This window comes from Eumetopias jubatus, unplaced genomic scaffold, assembly GCF_037043125.1.
Source record: "Eumetopias jubatus isolate StellerSeaLion01/CBP00866 unplaced genomic scaffold, mEumJub1_p1.0 scaffold_9, whole genome shotgun sequence".
Lineage (NCBI taxonomy): Eukaryota > Metazoa > Chordata > Mammalia > Carnivora > Otariidae > Eumetopias > Eumetopias jubatus.
In genome coordinates this window covers 116792534-116813682 of record NW_028274815.1, presented here as the reverse complement: position 1 = coordinate 116813682, position 21149 = coordinate 116792534, and the positions used below count along the sequence as shown (strand labels likewise).

At 44.2% G+C, this 21149-nt stretch overlaps 1 protein-coding gene across 2 annotated transcripts in view; it reads right to left on the bottom strand.

The window, feature by feature from the left end:
* The window catches only part of ACSS2 (acyl-CoA synthetase short chain family member 2), a 47920-nt gene that overhangs the window by 1474 nt on the left and 25297 nt on the right, over window positions 1-21149 (bottom strand). The window contains exons 3-17 of one of the 2 annotated variants that reach the window (XM_028118557.2): window positions 12090-12181; window positions 11782-11885; window positions 11463-11535; window positions 11105-11180; window positions 10829-10943; window positions 9943-9981; window positions 5398-5535; window positions 4882-5052; window positions 4469-4602; window positions 4141-4273; window positions 4003-4059; window positions 3734-3814; window positions 2466-2574; window positions 834-902; window positions 319-495 (exon numbers count right to left, since the gene is read on the bottom strand). In XM_028118557.2, coding sequence (XP_027974358.1) covers window positions 319-495; window positions 834-902; window positions 2466-2574; window positions 3734-3814; window positions 4003-4059; window positions 4141-4273; window positions 4469-4602; window positions 4882-5052; window positions 5398-5535; window positions 9943-9981; window positions 10829-10943; window positions 11105-11180; window positions 11463-11535; window positions 11782-11885; window positions 12090-12181 — 1568 coding nt within the window. The remainder of the gene's footprint in view (window positions 1-318; window positions 496-833; window positions 903-2465; window positions 2575-3733; window positions 3815-4002; window positions 4060-4140; window positions 4274-4468; window positions 4603-4881; window positions 5053-5397; window positions 5536-9942; window positions 9982-10828; window positions 10944-11104; window positions 11181-11462; window positions 11536-11781; window positions 11886-12089; window positions 12182-21149) is intronic. The other variant, XM_028118556.2, reaches the window with a different exon arrangement.

Here is a 21149-nt window from a genome sequence, read left to right as displayed (position 1 = left end):
CTGAGCCTTAATTTCTTCATCTTTAGGATGGGAGTAACAATAGGATCTGTTTCACAGTGGTGATTATCGGGATTAAGTGGATTAATGCATTCAAAGTACTTAGCCCAGTGGTGGCACAGAGAATTCTGTAAATGTCAGCCATTAGCATCCTAGTGGAGAGACTAGTGGGGACTGAGTGGGAAGAAGACAAACAGCCCCCAAGGCCCCCTGGGATCTGTCTGTAGTTCACAGCTTGCTCTAGCCTCTCCCCAACAACTTGCTGTGCTAACTGGGTTGTCAGGTCAGACCCTACAGTCCCTGCTTGGGGAGGCTCCTCACTCTGCTTCTTGAGCTCCTCGGTGAGGGTGGGGCTGAAGGTGTAGCCATCGCACAGGGTGACAAAGCAGTAGAGGCATTCGCCCTTCACAGGATGAGGGTGGCCGACCACAGCTGCCTCTGCAATAGCCTCATGTTCCACAAGTGCTGATTCCACCTCTGCTGTGCTCAGCAGATGTCCTTGTCAAGGGAAAGCAAGTGCCATGAGAGAGATCCCAGCCTCTACCCCAGCCCCTGTTCCATCTATGCCAGCAGGGCAGTCCTGGTCTGGTCAAGTGGGGAAGCCCCTTCATTCATTCCTCACATGACCTGCTTCAGTTGTCCCACCATCCCAGTTCCCCTCCTCTAGGCACATTCCAGTGTTTATCACTCTTCCTCCAAAACCTGTACCCAGAACTGAATGCTGTACTCCAAGCGTGGTTTGTCTAGAGGACATCCTGGCTCGCTCGGAAGGCTTTGGCTGGGACTTGCTGGGAGAGTAGTGCTAATGAGAAGGGAAAATGGTCTCTGGCCCTCACCAGATACATTCAGCATGTCATCAATCCTGCCAGTGATCCAGTAATAGCCATCCTGGTCCCGCCGGCAGCCTGGAAAGAGAAGAAATGCACCATGTAATTAATATCCTACAGCTGGATACATGATCCACATTATCAAACTGCTATACCCACTAATAGCCCCCTAACAAGTCTTCCTGCTTCTAAACTTGCCCACGTGGTAGCCGGGCTCCAAGACAGCTACACTGATTTCCACTTTCTGATATTCAGACTCCTGTGTAGTCTCTTTCTCATTGTACTAGGGTTAGTCTGTGTAATCAACAGAATTTGGCAGAAGGGATGGTATGTCATTTCTGAAATCAGATTCTAGAAGACACTGTGGCATTCTCTCAGATGATTTTCTCTAGGGGAAGTCAGCTGCCATGTCATAAGTAGCCCTATGGAGAGGCACACGTGGTGAAGAACTGAGGGTTCCTGCCAACAGCCACATGAGTGAGCTTGGAAGTGTGTCCTCCAGGCTCAGTCAAACCTTCAAATGACTGCAGCCCCAACCAAGAGCTTCACTGCAACCCACGAGAGACTGAATGAGAACTACCGGCAAAGCCACTCACAAATTCCTGATCCTCAGAAACTGTATGAGATAATATTTGTTGTTTTAAGCTGCCAAGTTTGGGGGTAATTTTTTCCATGGCAATAGATAATTAATACACCCACCTAAAGTCTGTTCTCCATAAATCAAAGTTATTTTCTAAACAATAAATCAGTTCTTATCACTTCTCTGCTTACAAGCCCTAAAGGTCTCCCCCACTGTACACTGGATAAAATCCAAAGTCCCCACCATGGCCCACAAGGCCCCACATTATCTACCTCTCCAACTTCATGTAACATTCTTCCCTTTGCTCACTACATGTCAGACACACAGGCTTCAGTTTGTTCCTCAGACATTTCAAGCTGGTGTCTCCGCACAGAACACTCACTCCAGATTTTCCCATGCCTTGCCTCCTTCTCACCCTGGAGGTCTCTGGTCAAACAAATATCACTTCAAAGAAGCCTTCTCTCACCATCCCATGTATGGTGACTATTCCTGTAGACATTCTTTATCCTGTTACCCTATTTATTTTTCTTCATAGCACTTGTCACCAAGATAAGCTTATTTACTTGTTTGCTGAATTTATTGTCTGTCTCCCCTTACTAGAATATAAGCCCCATGTGAACAGAGACCTTGCCTACCTTATTCATGGTAATAATCCCTGAACTTAGATCAGTGCCTCGGCATAGTACATGCTCAATAAAAAGCTCTGGATGAATGGATTGGTGGACAGAGTCATGGGCTAAAACACAGGCTCCAGACATGAGAATGCATATGACATAGTAATACACACCGCTACATGCCCTATTTCTTTTAGCACAGGAACAGTGGAAACAAGAACCTCTTTCCTCATATATCATGTCAGGTGGTACCATGCTGAGACCCTCCATGCAACACTCATTCCTGCTCTTACAGTCTTCTCTACAGCTCTACCTGGGTATTAGACACTGACACATAGAATATGTCCCTCTCTGTTTTTCTTCACCACTAACCAATTCTTCCTGAAAATGGAAGGGGAAGGTACATGTCAAGGTGGGAGATACGGGAAAGATACAGCCAAGGCTCACCATCTCCTGTTACGTAGTAACCGGGGAACTTCTTAAAGTAGGTGGCCTCAAAGCGTTCATGGTTCCCATAGACTGTGCGCATGATTCCTGGCCAGGGCTGCTTGAACACCTGGGGAGTGAGAAAGGCACAGTGGTCACACTGGCTAGACTGTCTCATTGAAAGACGAGACACCGTCTCACTCACAGCCTGGGCCATCACAGTTTTGCCCAGCCTGAGGAGAAACGGCCTGAACGCCCTTCCTGAGAAGTTAGGACAAAGTACAGGCTGTGGAGAACGACAACCCAGACTGAGAATCCTGGCTCTGCTACTTAGTGTGTGACCTCGGGTTAGTAACTTTGCCTCTCTAAGCTTCAGATCCTCTTCTGTAGATCAGAGAAAATAATCTCATCCTCCCAAAGTTACTGTGAAGATTGAATTAATGGTAGGTGGAAGTTGCCTAGTACAATGTTCTGCTAGTGATAAGCATTTAGTAAATTTGAGTCTCCTCAGGAAACCAAGTCCAGTTGGATACAAATGAATATAGTCATATAAAAGTGAAAAAGTACTGCCCCAATCAATAATGTCCTGTGGTAGTAGATTGATGAGATGGATGAAATTCCAGGCTAAGAGTCAGAAGGTATGGATTTAAGTCCTGTCCTTGTTACAATTTGCTCTTAGTAAAAGTAAAGTGGGGTGGAGGGTGGATGGTGGGGGCTGATGATCTTCCTACAAGTACTCATATAAAAATCACAACCGCTAACATTTGTTAAACACTAACTGTTAGGTTCTATGCTAAATCCTTCAAATGGATTATCTAGTTTAATCAATCCAGCAACTTGAGGATAACCCCATTTTACAAAAGAAATTTAAGTTCAAAGGGGTTAGGCAACCTATCTGAAGTCACAGAAGAGGCAGAGCTAGGATTTGAACCCAAGCAGGCTGACTCTGGAGCCTGTATGATTTTCTGCTATGTTATGAAGACTCCTTTCACACTAGAACTTTTGTCAAAGAGAGTTAGCACTAAGTCTTCCAGACCTCAAAAGGCATCGTGAGGAAACTTGAACAGAGTCCTTAAGAGCCAAAGTGGGCCAAAAGGCAGAGAGGCAGGCTAAATAACCAGAAGGATTTCCTCCAGGGTCTCGCAGAGGATAAACCCTCAACCATGGAGCTTTAGCCACAAGCACCTATCAGCAGAAACTAGGTTCTAAACTCTGAAGCAAAGTACCGCATCCCTTGCCATACTCTTTCCTCCCAACTCCTCACAGACATCCAAGGGTCAGGACCTCACCAGGTAACCTTCAGCTTCACCTTCCAACTCTTCCCCAGACTCATTCAAAATTGCAGGAGCTACACCAAAGAACGGGAAGGTCTAGAAGCAAACAGGAGACAGGACTCAAGGAGAGGAATGAGGCAACTGTGACTCAACTCTTTACCTCTCCCAGGGACCCTCAGAGCCCCAGGTTCCTCACACATATTAGTCTAGTCCCCCACCCTCTACCTAGGCCCGGAGACTCTACTCCTGCCTAGCCCAGGACCAGCCAAGGGGGCCTCACTCACAGCAGAACCAGGCTTCATTGGTGTGGCACCAGGGAGGGGGGTCAGCATATGGCCACCCTGTGGAAGTCAGAGATCAGGGGTTTGAGTCAGTCTTCCCACACTGTCCCTTAGCCCCAACCTTCTGATTCCTTTACTCACTGTCTCTGTCTGCCAGAAGGTGTCCACGATGGAACAGCGCTGGGCACCTACCACCTGGTGGTACCACAGCCAGGCCTCAGGGTTAATGGGTTCACCCACTGTGCCTAATACCTGTAAGGATGCCCGGCTATGCCTTGGGCAGGGGAGTGGGAAGAAAGGAAGACTCTGAGTACCACTGGGAACCAGGAAGACATGCCCAGGCTCTTCTGCCCCCTCCCCTATTCTAGGCGAAGGAGTTGGAACAGTGGAATGGAAAAGACTGTACACAAAGGCCAGCACCTAGCTCTGAGGGACCCCCATGGGGCAACAGCTGGGGAGGGGGTCTCACCGGGTGACAGGCTCATCTCCAAACTTCATAAGCAGGCGGATAGCCGTGGGTGCTGTGTAGAACTTGGTCACCTTGTACTTGTCCACGATGTTCCACAGGCGGCTCACATCCGGGTATGTGGGAATCCCCTCAAACTGACCCCAGTGAAGGCTGGTCATTCCCAGTCCTTTCCAACAGTCTCTCAATTCCCCTATCATACCCCAGGCTCAGTATTTTGCCCTTTCTGACACACCCATGTCTTCACTCCCTTACAGACAAGTCAACCCCCTCAGAATTCTTCTTTCTCCAGGGAACAGGTCATTGTGTAAGTCCCCCTGTCCCTAGACCAAGTGGCTTTGGGAGACTGTCACCCAGGACCATCTTGTCCACCCCTAAGTAGGCCAAGTAGCCATGGGTCCCAGCTCCCTTCTCACCAAAACACTGGTGGCACCATTGGCCAGTGGCCCATAGGTGACGTAGGAATGGCCAGTGATCCAGCCAATGTCTGCTGTGCACCAGAACACATCCTCCGTGTGGAAGTCAAACACGTACTTGAAGGTCGTGGCCACATAGAGCATGTAGCCCCCAAGAGTATGTACCACACCCTGGAGGAAAAATAGGGCCTCAGCTTGGAGACTTGGACTCACCCCCACAGAGCACCAAATATAGGCTGGGCAGAGCTACAGGAAGATCCTCCTCAGGGATTCTGGCCCTGCCAGCACCCCTTTCATAGCATCCATCTCTCTTCTGTCCCTTTTTCTCCATGTTCCCATCTCACACACCATACACATACATAGTCAGTCATCATTCATATCCACACCCTAAGATGGTATCTCTGAGCCACTTGAATCACTCTCATACACACGAACATAAATTCACTTCTCAACCCTACACAGCCACACACACACACACACACACACACACACACACACACACACACACACACTTGCCTTGGGTTTGCCTGTGGAGCCACTGGTGTACAGGATGAAGAGTGGGTCCTCAGCATCACACCACTCGGGCTCACACTCATCCTCTGCCTCTTGCATGAGTTCATGCCACCACAAGTCAACCCCTTGGTTCCAGGAGATCTGCAGGGTTAGGAAGACAGGAATGGGCAGGGAAGAACTGTGAACAGCTCAAGATAGGAGCAGAGATACACTTACCTGGCACCTGGGGTTGGGGAAGTACTGCCAGGTGGAGGTGCTGGGAGGAGGGGGAGAAATGTGGAATGAGACAGAAGAGAAGCCGAACAGCAGGCTTCTTGGATACTCCTAACACCCTGCTCCCGAGCTCCCCTTATGTAGCCTCAGGCTGAGGAGGACACCTTGGTTGGTCCCTTCTCACCCTTTAGTTCTTAGCTGAAATGTCACCTTCATAGGCTGAAATGTCACCTTCAGGCTTTCCCTGAACAGTATCTGGTAGATTCCCAACCCCGCCCTCATCCTTGCTAGTATTCTTGACCACTATACCATATTTCCTTCCTATCCAGTACATATTTCTAGTCATTTAGTTGTTTGTTTGATTACTATCTCCCCAACTAGAAAGTAGCCTGAGTGCATTGGCATGTCTTTTTCTTTTCTTCTTTATCCTCAACACCTAGCAAAATGCCTGGCATTGAATATGCACTCTGTAAATTTTTGTTGGATGAATGAAAATGCATACACAGGCCTACATATGTACTTATGGGACTAGTGGCTTATCAGCAGGGATGCGGACACCACCCAATTCAGAAATGCAAAATTAGTCAGAGTCTGCAGGTGAAGCGGGCACCTGGCCCTGTTAGTATTGAAAAAAAAAGTCAACAGCTTTTGGTCCAAGCACCTTTTCCTGAATGTCTAGACCTCATCCATATCTGTATGTTCCTACCCTAGCTCCACCCCCACCTTCACACCACTGGTACCAATGGGTTTCCCATAGAGATATTTGCTTAAAGTTCCATTCAGCAGAAACCCTGCTTTAAGTTGGTGGAAAAGGACCAATATGGACTTCTTTTCCCAGTAGAGGGATGTCCCCCTATACTAGAGTATCTTTGATAACTACTTTTGGATCTATCATTCTGAAATTTTTCTAACCTGTCCTTGAAACTATTTTACTTTCCTAATTATATCACCTCTTTGAACAGCCAGTTTTCAGAGTCTACTCTGTACTGAGGGAAGGTGGGATTCCCTGAACTTCTCCAAAAATTGCACTGGATCTCAATCCCGGTTCTGCCACTTCCTACCTATGTAGGTCCTTGGGCAAGTCACTTTACCTCCAGTTGGTCCTTTTTAAAATGAGAGTAGTCATTCTTTCCTTAATGGTCTCACAGGATTTGGGGAACATCAAAAGAAAAAGGCATTACCTAGAAAATATCATACCTTGAATTGTCCTGTAGGGTGGGAAAGACTGATGAAATGTCAGGAAGGATAGAATTTAGTTCAGTTCCACTGAACTCCTCTGGGAAATAAATTCAAGGGTGTGAAAATGGGAACTGTTTGGGGTTTGCTTTAGCTGTCACAAAGCCCTTTCATATTCATTAGCTTCTTGTATGTTCAATGGCCCAGGCTGGCAGCTAGACATGATAATGTAAGAGAAATACCCTATTCCCTATTCTCATTATATGGCTATATGCTAGTTTATTGTGTACATATTTGGTTAAAAAACCTCAAAGTGTTAAACACATACCTTGATAAATTACAAAATGACTCTCCAACCACTCTCCTCTTTCTGTACTATCCGCCCCTTACTTTGGAGACTTTGAAGCGTCTGGCACTATATATCATAAGAATGACAAGCCTAGGGGAGCCTGGGTGGCTAAGCTGGTTAAGCGTCTGACTCTCGGTTTTGGCTCAGGTCATCATCTCATGGGTCGTGGGATTGAGATCGAGCCCCACGTCGGGCTCAGCGTGGAGCCTGCTTGAAGATTCTCTCACTCTGCCAACTCCCCCCACTCGCAGGCTCTTTCTCTCTCTAAAGTAAATAAATAAGTCTTAAAAAAAAAAAAAAGAATGACAAGTCCAGACCGAGTGTGGCACCATTAAAAAAAAGAAGAAAAGGAAAGAAGAGAAAGAGACTTGCCCACAAGCTAGAAAACACTAAAACACACCCTATCTTTTAGTGGAATAGCCATATGGGTCTACACATACACTGGCACATGGGAATTTTTTTTTTCCTGCCAAATGATCTTCTTGAGTTGAGGGCCTTAATGTATTTAAGCAGGAGAGTGTCAATATTGCTTTGGGCAAACAGTCTACAGTACTGGTTTGAATTGTCATAGAAAAGGCACTAGGTACATATAAGGGCAAAACATGGTTACACTGTGGCAATGAGGGGATTCCTGTAATCTTGTAAAACTGCTTCCTTTGTGGGTATGTGGGTGAGAAGGGCCAGCACCCCAGGTGTGGAACTGATAACCAGCACCAGGAAGCGGGGTGAGTTCAATTAATGGTTGGTTATGAATTGGGTGTGTGCCTATGAGGGCCCACAGCTTTGAACCAGGAAGGTTTCAATTTACTGAAATAAGAATTGATTTGGCCTTTGTCCTTGGACCAGGATAGCTTCAGGGAGGGCAACTGCCAGATGTGAGAGAAGAACATGAGGAAGCCCATAGGTGACATGAGTGAGGAGAGTACCTCCAAATTGTGCCAGGCCCTCCCTTTAAAGAATGCTTAAGGATGATGGGATGTGGAGCTCTCTCAAGATTTCTGCAGCTTTGGGGCACCTGGGTGGCTCAGTTGTTAAGCATCTGCCTTAGGCTGGGGTCATCGTCCCGGGGTCCTGGGATCGAGCCCCGTATTGGGCTCCCTGCTTGGCGGGGAGCCTGCTTCTCCCTCTCCCACTCCCCCTGCTTGTGTTCCCTCTCTTGCCGTCTCTCTGTCAAATAAATAGATAAAATCTTAAAAAAAAAAAAAAGATTTCTGCAACTTTGACTGCAATTATCAGACCAACAAACCTGGACTTTGTAAGCCTATTCTTATGGTCTTTGGTTTTTGATAACTGATTATTTTCACCTCCAAGAAACAAAAATCCAGGAACCTGTGGCCTAAGGGTCTCTGGTATTAATAATTAACAGGAGTTGGGGCACCTGGGTGGCTCAGTCGTTAAGCATCTGCCTTCGGCTCAAGTCATGATCCCAGGGTCCTGGGATCGAGCCCCACATTGGGCTCCCTGCTCAGCGGGAAGCCTGCTACTACCTCTCCCACTCCCCCTGCTTGTGTTCCTGCTCTCACTAACTCTCTGTCAAATAAATAAATAAAATCTTTAAAAAAAATAATTATAGGAGTTTATTTCTTTTCTGGTTTCCCTTTAGAAATGCCAGGCTGCCTGCTATGTTAAAAGCAATAAAAGCTAACATTTATAGAGTAGTTACTATGTGCCAAAAACCTTATATATACTGACAAAATCCTATCAGGTAGGTATAGTTATTATCCTTATTCTACAGATGGGGAAACTGAGGCAAGAGAGCTTAAGTAGTTTGTCCAAGCTTCCACAGTAGCAGGTGACAGAACTAGGATCTGAACCCAAGTGGTCTGGCTCCAGAGTCTATACTTGAACCACTGAGTTTGTTACATCTTTCAAGAGAAATGTCTTAGGTCTCTGCCTGACTTTTAAAAGGAAAGTAATATTCCCTGGGAATCAGATCTGTCTCCACCATGCTATGAGAACAGAGAAAAAAGATTATATTTACCATTAGCAGAGGAGGTTAAGCATAGATTTAGAGTAAGACACCCTATGAGGATGGTAAAATTCAGAGGAATAATGGGTTTTGTGTTTTGTTTTAATAAACAAAGCATTTAAGCCTGTATTATCATCTCTTCATTGCTGATAAGGTAACTGAAACTCAGAGAGGAGAAGTGACTTATTCAAGGATATACAGCTAAAAATCAGTCTCTGGATTCCAAGCCCAGCCTTTCGCTAGTCTAATCTGCTCTGAGCCCCCACTTAGGAATCTCACATCTTAGAACCACCTACAAAGTAATTTTTATCCAATCTAGCACTTAATTATATCAGAGAGTTTGTGTGCAGTTTATAAATCCCAAAGTAATATATAAATGTATTTAGGAATCTTCTCTGTTATCCTATATAAAACTGAGGTTTTCATTTGTAATACATATCTAACTTCCCAACTTGATGGTGAATTCCCAAGGTCAAGTTCTGTACCTCCTCTACTCACTCTCCTCCTATCACCTAGGGCTCTGCCCTAGCTAAGTACCTAGTAAAAACTTTCTGACAAGTCACTTGGTCCTCTCTCCCATAAAGGTTCTGAACAGCAGGAGTGCAATGGGATACCTGTTGCTACCTCTCTGAGATCCATGCTCTATGCCAGTTCAGAGAGGTAGCAACGGGCATTTTGTTTCATGACCCTTCAGAGTAACTTAGATGGTAGAGGACCCAGGCGCAGAAAGAAAGGAGTTAGGTCTGGCAGCCACCTCAATGGAGAAAACAGGCAAAGAGCAGATGAAAACACAGACAAGCACGCAGAGAAGCAGTACCCAAGGCGGTGCAGAGGTGGATACCTGGGGCCAGATGCGCTTGGGTTTCTCTCTCAGCTTACCCTGTTAAGAGCCCACGGAAAGGGTGGTGAGCAGGGTCTGAGTATACGGGAGTGGGAGGGAAGGGTCAGTGTGTCCCAAGCCTCTGCTGCCTCCTTTTCTTTAGGCTCCCCTCTTACCAGTCCTCCCAGCCTACATTTTCCTGATCTTGCTCCCAACCTCTATACACTCAGAACCCCTAATGCTGAGTGGGGTCTCCACAATCTTGCTAGACTAGACTATAGCCTCTCTAGCTCTGTGACCCTCAGGGCCCCTCAAGTCACAAATCTCAGGAACTTTTGTCCTCCTGGACCCTGGAGTTTTCATCCTTCATGCCCCTTAGACATTTGGGCTTTTCCACCATATCCACTAAAAGTGCTGGATCCAAAGCTAATAAGGGTCATATTGTGAGGGCCAAATCCTGATCCTTCCATGGTGGGACCACACATGTAGCCTACCCCAAGACAGAGACTAGTACACATAGTCACCCAAATCATCCCATTTCTTTCTTTCTTTCCTTTCTTTTCTTTCTTTCCTTGTTGAAGTATAGTTGACTAAGCCCATTTCTAACCTAAGTCCAAGCCCTGGGGGTCCATTGTACCCATCAGGATACTCCAACCAGCCCAGAGTCTCCCTTACAATCTAAGGGAGACTCATGCTAAGTTCCCAAGGTACAGGGGGCTCCCTACCAACATTCAAGGTCAAAGTCCCCCAGCTCCCTTCCAGCCCTGCCAGAGGAGGCATTCCTAGGATTGCTCCCAGATCCTCTCAGCATTATGTTAAGGAAGCAAAGAAACATATCAAGAACTTCCTGGGCAGGAAGAGGGAGCCAATTTGAGCCCAGAGGAAAGCATAGCAGTACCAGACTCACCTGTACATCCGGGCATGGCCTCTTAATGGGGGGGGATTGGCTGGGAGAGTCACCTGTGCCCAGCTCTGCCCGCCCCAGGTGCTTGACCACAATGCAGCACCTCACTTGGAAAGCCCTAGAAGAAGGAAAAACCTGAAGTGGTAGCCTAGTTGGCTCAAAAGAGAATTTGGCAGGACCCACCCATGTCCATCTAAGATAGAGGGGACAAAGGGAACCTGGTACTGGGGAAAAGCCCAGTTGACCCAGAGCAGTAGCCAACCAGCCAAACACACTTACTTCTCCCGACACTTCTCCAGGGCCTCGTCAGCCAGCTCCTTCAGGTTCACAAGCTTTTCCCCCCTGTAGAAGGCATCTTTGGGGAGCAACAGACATTCCAGGCCTTAGGAAGGCACCACACTCCTAGCCCCTTATCCCTAGTGAGCACAATGTTCATGGAGCCCTTCCTGAGGTAGGCCTCTTGACTCTGGCTCTTCCAATTGATTTGAGCTGACAGAGGGTCAGGTGAGGTGGAATCAGGAGTAAGGGTAGGCAGTCCCTACCCTCTATGCTGAGCAGTCGCAAATACCAACTAGCTGATTAGAGATCAAAACTTCGGGTGTGGCGGTTCTGGAAAAGGGGTGAGAGAATTAGTCACCTGTAGTGATAAGAAGGCTGCAACTGGAATCCAGGATCCGTTCACAAAGAGACTCTGCAGAGAAGCCTGCAAACTAGGGAAAGGAAGAAAGACTGAGGGAGAGGAGGACCTAGGAATTAAGTAAACAAGGAAAGGAGACACTCATAAAACCTTCAGGGTTTCTAAACTATGGTCCTAGAAGAAACTGGATATGGAACCTATGACACAAACATTCTAAACTCCTTAGTCTGGTTCTTAAGATCCTCCATCATCCAGGCCCAACCTACTTCTCCAGAGCCCCACCCCCCACTAGGTCTCTTTTTCCAGTCCAAATTCCTACCACAATGGAGTGCAGAGCCCCAAGGCGGGCACATGCCAGCATGGCCACCACAAGCTCCGGTATCATGGGCATGTAGATGGCCACTCGGTCACCCTTCCGAATGCCTGCAAATAGAGGACACAGATCATGGACCAGGGACCCTTCCTGCTGCTACTTGCTCCTTCTCATTCAGCTACTGCCCTCCCACAGCTGACATTTTCTGTTCCCCTATTACCACATTTCTTCCATTCCTTGTCTACTTCCCCCAAGTCCTCAGATAACCCAAGGCAGGATCCTCGAGTCCCCTTCTTATACCCCCCGACACTCACCCTGTTTTTGGAGAACATTGCTGAATCGACACACTTGGACCAGAAGCTCACGATATGTGATCTGGGTGGTCTCCTCTGGTTCATTGCCCTCCCTGAAATACATCAGAAAGAATCAATCAGTCATTCGGGAATATAACCTCTTCCCCCACACAAAAAATAGGAATAGTCATAATAGCCATTCAGGAACACCAAAGGTCTTTATGAATGTCCTGTGAGGGTGAGCTGTCTGCCATCACACCTTGAACTGACTGGTCAGATACTTAGGCCTTTTAAAGTATACTCTATACACAAGCTGTATGTCATTGGAAAATGCAGTGTCCGTATGTGAGCATTTAGGTTGGTAAAATGGGATGATGGTCCCTTCCCTTCCATCCTAGGGATGTATTAAGGAGAAATGATATCACAGATGTTATTCTTCCTGAGCACGGTGTCAAGACTGCATTGGTGTTATTCAAAGTGGGGTCTCCAGATCACTTGCACCCAAGGGAACTTATTAAAATGTAGATTCCTGAGCCCCAATTCAGACCTGAATCAGAATCAGAGTCCAAGAATCTGCCTCTTTATTACAAGCTGGTATAAAGATGCAGTTGGTGATTCTTTTTTTTTTTTAAAGATTTTATTTATTTATTTGAGAGAGAGAATGAGAGAGAGAGAGAGAGAGAACATGAGAGGGGGTTGGGTCAGAGGGAGAAGCAGACTCCCTGCTGATCAGGGAGCCCGATGCGGGACTCGATCCCGGGACTCCAAGATCATGACCTGAGCCGAAGGCAGTTGCTTAACCAACTGAGCCACCCAGGCGCCCTCTTTTTTTTTTTTTTTAAGATTTATTTATCTATTTTAGAGAGAGAGAGAGAGCATGAGCGGGATGGGTAGAGGGAGAGAGAATCTCAAGCAGACTCTGTGCTTAGTGTGGAGCCAACACAGGGCTTGATCTCATGACCCCAAGATCACAACCTGAGCCGAAACCAAGAGTCAGATGCTCAACTGACTGCACCACCCAGGCACCCCTCAGTTGGTGATTCTGATACACATTTAAAGTTTCAGGGGCGACTGGCTGGCTAAGTCAGTTAAGTGTCCAACTCTTGATTTCGGCTCAGGTCATAATCTCCGGGTTGTGAGATTGAGCCCCATGTCGGGTTCAGTGCTGGGCGTGGAGCCTGTCTAAGATTCTCTCTTTCCCTCTCCCTCTGCCCCTCCCATCTCCCCCTCTCTAAAAAAATAAATAAATAAAAAATAAAGTTTCAGAACCACTACACTTTGTCATCTGATTTCTGTCTACCTCCTCAGCCTTGCCTCTCCTTCCTAGGCTTCGGCCTAGTTTACTTTACATTTGCTTACTAAACAACTATTATGTGCTATACACATATATAGAAATAAGGCACTGATGAACAAGACAAGCGAGATCCCTGACAACATGGAGCTTATATTCCAATAACAGTGCAAAAAGTATACAAGTAACAAAAAGAGCCAAGATACTTTCAGATGATAAGCATTATGAAGGATATAAAGAATGATATAATAATGAGTGACTAATTGGAAATACTTTTTTAAAAAGACATCTTAAGGAACCTCCATGACTGTATGTGAAGATTTAATGACCCCCAGTGGGTTTTTTTCAATTTTATGATTTTTTTGAATAATACATATATACAAAGGGTACTACAAAAAAAGATATGTAATGAGAAGTATCCCTGCCAATTGGCAACCACTGTTCATACTATGTTGTGTAACTTTCAAGAAATAGTCAGTATGCAGACAGGACCACTCCTAATAGGTTGGAGGGTGTAGAGCAACTGAACTAATGTGAAGTGACCAAGATAATCACTTTGGAAGAAGACTACCCTGTTAGCATCTTTCATAAGATCCTTTGAATCATATATCCTTTGGATATCACTGAAGATGAAAATTTAAAAACTAAATTTAAAAAATTGAATTTCAATACAGTTCAGAAGAGAGATAAGCACCTCACAGTCCCCAACCAGTCCATGGATGGGAAGAGCTGTTTTAACCATGGGACAGGCCTATTATAGAAGCATTACATATATGTATTTATGTTTACATATTCTTGTTTTTTCTATACAAAGATGGTATACAATACACACTATTCTGTATAGTGTTTTTTTATTGAGTATAATATATATCCAATAAACTACATGAATATTAAGTATAGAGCTCAATCATCTTGCTTTTTTAAAAATTTAACAATATACCTTTATATAATTCTCCATCAAGACTTATAGTGCTGTTTCATTTTCTTTGTCATCTGCATAATGTTCCACAGTTTGTATGTGCCATAGTTTAGCTAACAAATAAATGCTTCAATGAATATCCTTATTCAAATGTCATTTTACTCACTTGCAAATATATCTGTAGGATGAATTACTAGAAATGAAATTGTTGGGTCAAAGGATATGTGCATTTTAAATATTAATAAACACTAGAGGACAACTACTTTAAATAATAGTCAGAGAAAGCCTCCCCCTGAGGAGGTGATACTTGAGCTAAAAGACGCAAGTAATGAGAAGTAGTCAACCTTATGAATTCTTGAGAAGGGTATCCTAGCAGAGAGAACATCGAAATTTGGAAAGGCAATGAGGCAGTAAAGAGCTTGGCCTATTCAAAGAACAGTAAGGAAGACAGCATGGCTGGAGCATAGTGAACAAGAAGAAAGGTAAGAATGAGAGTTACGCAGCAGCCAGATCACATAGGGCCTTGTAGTAATGGTAAGAAGTTTGAATTTCATTCTAAGTGGGATCCTTCTGGCTTCCTACACACAAAAGCCAACCTCCACGCTTTTGATCATGCCCTTGCCCCTGCTCAGAACGCCTTCCCCTCTCCTTCTGGCACCAGTACCACACAGCCCTCCCTAAATACTGCAGGCCATTGCTCTCCCTCTCTTTCCTTACTACCCAGAGTACTCAAGAAAGAGGTAACTAAAACCCAGAGAGATGGAGTCACTTGGCCAAGGTCAAACAGTCAGTGGTAGAGCCAAGAATAGATCCTCATGTCTTCTCATTTCAAGGCACAACTCTTTTGCCTCATAGTGTGAAGGACAGGGACTAGCAGGGAAACCAGGCCTTGGAGGTTATACAGAAGATTATCAGCCTCTTTCCAGCTCCTGGCTTGATGAGTCAGTTACTATCCTCTCCTTGGCTTAGCCCTCCTAGGGCTAAGAGGAGCCAAGCATAGAGAGCTCTCTAAAGTGAGAAGGAACACAGAGAGAGGAAACTGGCAAATGGCCCTGAATGCCAGAGGCAAAAAGCCATTTTCTTAACGGGCCCACTGATGAATGCCACAGAAACTTCAGAACATCTCATTATGGCTAAATGCTGACATATACCACACCCATGCACACATATCCCCACATGTGTACCACATACCAGCTCACCTGTGTGTACTTGCATGCAGAAAATCACATATACTAATATACAGAACACTATAGGCATAAAAGCTGCCCATTTGTACACAGAGGCACAAATAAGGAGAAATATATGGACCTAGGACTCAAACATGGGCCTATCTGCAAGTACATGCAACCACACTTACGTACCCACCTATGTGCACAGCTTGCCCCTCCCAAAACACTAGCAAATCATTGTTTTATTTGCTTCACATAACTTTCCATTATCTGAAATTATCTCATGTATTTTATTTGCTTGTGTATCACCTGTGTCTTTTATTGAAATATAAGCTCCATGGTAACAAAGAATTTGCCTGTCTTGTTCATTACTACATCCCTAGAACCTAGAATAGAGCTTGGTACATAGAAGGTATACAGGAACAGATAAGCACAAACCTATATAAGAACTGCTTACTTGAGCCGACTTCTAGTTACACACACATACACACATACACACACACCCCACAGTGTACACTCCTCTCCCAGGCTCTGGGCTCAAGTTATGCATTATTGATACAGGCACCTTACTCCTTCCAGTGTCTTCTTTCTCTTACATACACACCAGGCTGGGGCCCCTGGCTCATTAGGAGGAGGAGGTGAACAGAATACTGGCCTACTGCAAGCTCCCAAGCCCTCTAGGATGTTAAGAAATTTTTTTAAAAAGATTTCATTTATTTGCCAGAGAGAAAGCGTACACGAGACAGCAAGAGTATAAGAAGAGGGAGCAGCAGGCAGAGGGAGAAGCAGGCTCCCCGATGAGTAAGAAACCCGATGTGGGACTTGATCCCAGGGCCCCGGGATCATGACCTGAGCCGAAGGCAGACACTTAACCAAATGAGCCACCCAGGTGCCCCGGATGGATGTTAAGAATTTTTAAAAGAACATTCAGTTTAGTCTCCTAACTCCAAAGAGATCCAAAGAGGCCATTTAATATGCTCAAGGTCACATGGTGCGTTGTGGCACAGAAGATTTCACTTTCCTTGTGATCTATTTCCTTGCGTACTACCTTTTTTACATTGATTGGGGCTTTCTGTTTTCCATTACACCTTGGGTTCTTGGAGGGCAGGGATCATGTCCTCTTCTCCATCTCCTCCAAGCTCAGTTGGCACAATAAGTACTTAAGGTTCATGGTTGAATCATAGAAAACCTGATAATTGATTAATGACAGGGAAGACTGGGACTCCCCTCTTTATATGAGGGACAGTCACTGTATTGGAGATTTTAGTTCCCTAGACTAGCAGAAAAGTAAGGCACAGGATAGGAGGAAAGCGCTGGGGGGAAAAATAGGTGGAAAAAGTTAGGTTCTTCACAGAAACAGAGGGCAGGATCTAACCTGGTGGGTTAGGCCTTCTGGAGGAGAAAAACCCAGATGAGAAAATGAGTCAAACCTATTATGCGCTGTTTAGCCTGGAGAAGAGAAGATATTGAGATACATGATAGTAAGTTTCAATATCTCTATCTTTGTTGCTTCTACTCTGGTTCAGACCACCTTCATCTCTTGCCTGGATGACCACAATGGCCCCAAACTGGTCTCCCACTCCACTCTTACCCTCTTCCAATCCATACATCATCTGGAATAATCTATTAAAAACATAAACCAGATTATATCACCTACTGTTTAAAATCCTTTAGTGGCTTTCATTGCATGTAGAAGAACATCCAAACTTCTACTATGCCTTGTATCTTCTCCAACTCATCTTGTGCCATTGTCCCATTTTGCTCAATAGACTCCAAACACATTATTAGCCTTCCTACTGATAGAATATGCCATATTCTTCCCCCAGTTTTTCAAATGGTTTGCTCTAGGTCATGCTTCAGATCACTCTAAGCAGCATCAGCCCTTCCTATTATTCTTCATCACAACACTGTTTTTTTCATAGCATTTTTCTCAAGCTATAATTGTATTATTTTTTGTTTGTTTTGTTTTTTTATGTTGGCATTTTATTTTTATTATGTTCTGTTAATCACCATACTTTTATAATTGTATTATTATTTATTTTTCTAATTGTCCGTCTCTCCTACTAGAATATAAGCTCCTTGAAGGCATAGACCAAATTGGTTTCGTTTACTGCTGAATCCCCAGTGCCTTGCAAAGGCTTGTATATAGTCAGTGCTCAGTAAATATTTGCTGAATAAATTAATGAACCTGAAGGATTATTATGCGAAAGAAGCAGACGAGTGTTATGTAACTATAAATGGAAGAGGTGGGTCAGTTGGGAGATTTCCATATAAGGAAAGCCTTTCTAACTGTCAGAATTGTCCAGTGATAGAAGGTATTCCTTCATGAGCTTCCTAACTCTGGAGATATATAAAATCTGGGATTTGCAGGGATCCTAAAGAGCAGACTCCAAGACATGGCTGGGACCAACCAAGCAAGGCCAATTTGTCTCAAAGCATGGTCACACAGTGTTAATAATGCAAATTCCAAGGCCCCACCCCATATAGTTGCTATATAGGATTGTATAGATTGGGCCAGAAAAACCCTGACACCTACTAGATCATTTTCCAGGGAGTGGGGGCCTTAGAATTCTCATTTTGTAAGCAACCCATGTGATTGGTGTTTTCTGAAGTTTGAGATGACCTTTAAGGTTCTTCCAACTTGGAGATTCTTTGATTATGTAAAATTAAGAAAAAATTAAGAAAAATTATGTGAAAATTAAGAAATAATGTGCTCTATGATCCATAAAGCACTGCACAAATGTGAGGCACTCAGATGTAGGTATACCCTCAAGCCATTTTCCCTTTCACCAAGGGAAGAGGGAGTGGGAGCAACATAACTTTACTAATTAGCAGACTGATGTTCCCTCTGGGTACTCCTGCCCTAGTCACAGTGAAGAGGGAGAAGGGCTGGAGGAGGAGGTGAGAGGAGGCACACCCCAAAGACTGAATCATAAATCACTTAGAATGCCAGAGGAGGACAGGGCTTTCAATGTCCACCACCCTTATTTACAGATGAGAAACCTAATACAGTGATGGCTTCAAGGTTACTTAGCACATTAGTAGCCCCATTATTCTAAAGCAATGCTATCCAAATAATAGCCACAAGCCACATATAGCTATTGAACACTTGAAATATGGCAGAAGAACTAAATGTTTAATTTTAATTATTTTAAATATTAATAGTCACCTGTGTCTAGTTATAGTATCTAAATGTCTAGTTTAGGCATTTCTCCTCCTAAACAACATGGCCTCCAAAAGGAGGATGTTTTTTTCCAAAGTCAGCATTAGCATTAGGAAGAAAATCAAAGTGTAGGTGTCCTGAGAACTGTAGAGTTGAAGTCCACCAAGGATGGATTTTAGCATACCTGTAATTACCCAAGAGAATTAAAAACATATTCTCCTACAAAAGCTTGTATACAAATGGTCATAGCAGCATTATTCATGATATTAAAAAGAGAAAACAATCCAGATATCCATCAACTGAAGAAAGGATAAATAAAATGTGGTATATCTATATAATGGAATATTATCTAGCATAAAAAGGAATGAAGTACTAAGTCAATCAGAGAAAGACAATTATCATATGATCTCACTGATATGTGGAATTTGAGAAACACAGCAGAGCATCGTAGGGAAAGAGAGGAAAAAATGAAACCAGGGAGGGAGACAAACCATAAGAGACTCTTAATCTCAGGAAATAAACTGAGGGTTGCTGGAGTGGATGGGGGTGGGAGGGATGGGATGGCTGGGTGATGGACACTGGGGAGGGTATGTGTTGTGGTGAACGCTATGTATTGTGTAAGACTTATGAACCACAGACCTGTACCCCTGAAACAAATAATACATTATATGTTAATAATAATAAAAAATGTAAAATTAATAAATAAATTTCAAAAAAAGGAATGAAGTACTGATACATGCTACAACACTTGTGAACCTTTAAAAGATTATGGTAAGTAAAAGAAGCTGGGAAAAAAGGCCACATGTTGTATGATTCCATTTATATGAAATGTCCAGAATAGTCAGAGCCATAGAGACAGAAAATAGATTAGTGGTTGCCCAGGGCTACAGTGGGAAAAGTTGGAGGAAAATGAGGAGTGACTGCTAATGAATATGGGATTTCTTTTTGGGGTGGTGAAAATGTTCTAAAATTGGTTGTGATGGGGGTACCTAGGTGGCTCAGTCAGTTGGGCGTCTGCCTTCAGCTTTGGTCATGATCCCAGGGTCCTGGGATTGAGCCCCGCGTCAGGCTCTCTGCTCAGTGGGAGCCTGCTTCTCCCTCTCCTGCCACTCTCCCTGCTTGTACTCTCTCTGTGTGTCAAATAAATAAAGAAAATCTTTCAAAAATAAATAAAATAAAATAAAATTGGCTGTGATGATTGTACAACTCTGTGAATATAACAAAAATCATTGCCTTGTACACCTTAAATGGGTAAGTTGCATGGTATGAATTATATCTCAAATCTTAAAATTTTGTGATTTTGATTAGAATTGTAATAACATACAGATTAATTTGGAAAGACAGACATCTTTACAAATCTTCCTTTCCAGAAGGTTTGCCTCTTAGCACTGGTCATTTATTCATTCATTCATACTGTTCATTCATTCATTCTCTTTCTATTTGCCTAAAGATTTGGCACTTACTTATTTTATTATTTTTTTAATTTATGGAATTTTTTTAAAGATTTTTTATTTATTTGACAGAGAGACACAGCAAGAGAGGGAACACAAGCAGGGGGAGGGGGAGAGGGAGAAGCAGGCTTCCCATGGAGCAGGAAGCCCGATGTGGGGTTCAATCCCAGGACCCAGGGATCATGACCTGAGCCCAAGGCAGACACTTAGCGAATGAGCCACCCAGGCATCCCAGCACTTATTTATTTTAACGTTATAGTCATATGTATACCTCTGTTTCCTTCACTGGACTGTAAGTTCCTTAAAGGCAGACAAGACATCTTTTTATCTTTTTCCTCCTCAGTGCTTAGCATAAAATTTGACACACAGTGGGTACTTAATACATAATTGTGAAATAAATGGGAGAAAGAAAGAAAGTAAGAAAGTAAGTTAGTTCTTTGCTCATATGACCAGCCAGATCCAAGCTGATCAGAGTGAGGAAACATGGAAAGAAAGGGGATTATAGAGGATACAAACAAAGTAGATAGATGCTAGACAGGCACGGGGAAATGGTAGACACAGAGGGAGAAGAGTGTAAAACTTATGGAATGGGATCTGGAGAAATATCAAGAAGAGTTTCTTGAGTCCCTACAATGGGCTCAGTTCTGGACTCTGCCATGGGAGAGACTGCAATAAGACCCTGGAGTTAAGGTCCAGGTTATGGGACTTGTGCTTTGCAATCTAGGCTATTATTGCATCCTGTCCTCGTGCCAACTATTTTCAGGCTTTGATCCAGGAACCTTGTGCCTGTTCCCCTTGGCCGAGGTGGCTTTGGTGCCAGTTGAATTCTGCAACTCTTCTCTGTTGACAAGGCAGACCTGGGTCAGTATAGAAGGTAACCCTTTCCCACTGCTTACATGCCTACTTACAGGAGGGGGGAAATCATATACACTCGTTCCTTCCATACTGTGCCCTATGCTAGCCTTACCCAAAACAAGTGAATGAGGGCAGTCCTCTCAGATCCTTTATTATCACAGCATTTGGAATGTTGCCTAAAACAGAAATATGCCTAGAGCAGAAAAAGAAAGTGGAAAGAATAGCGGAGGGCA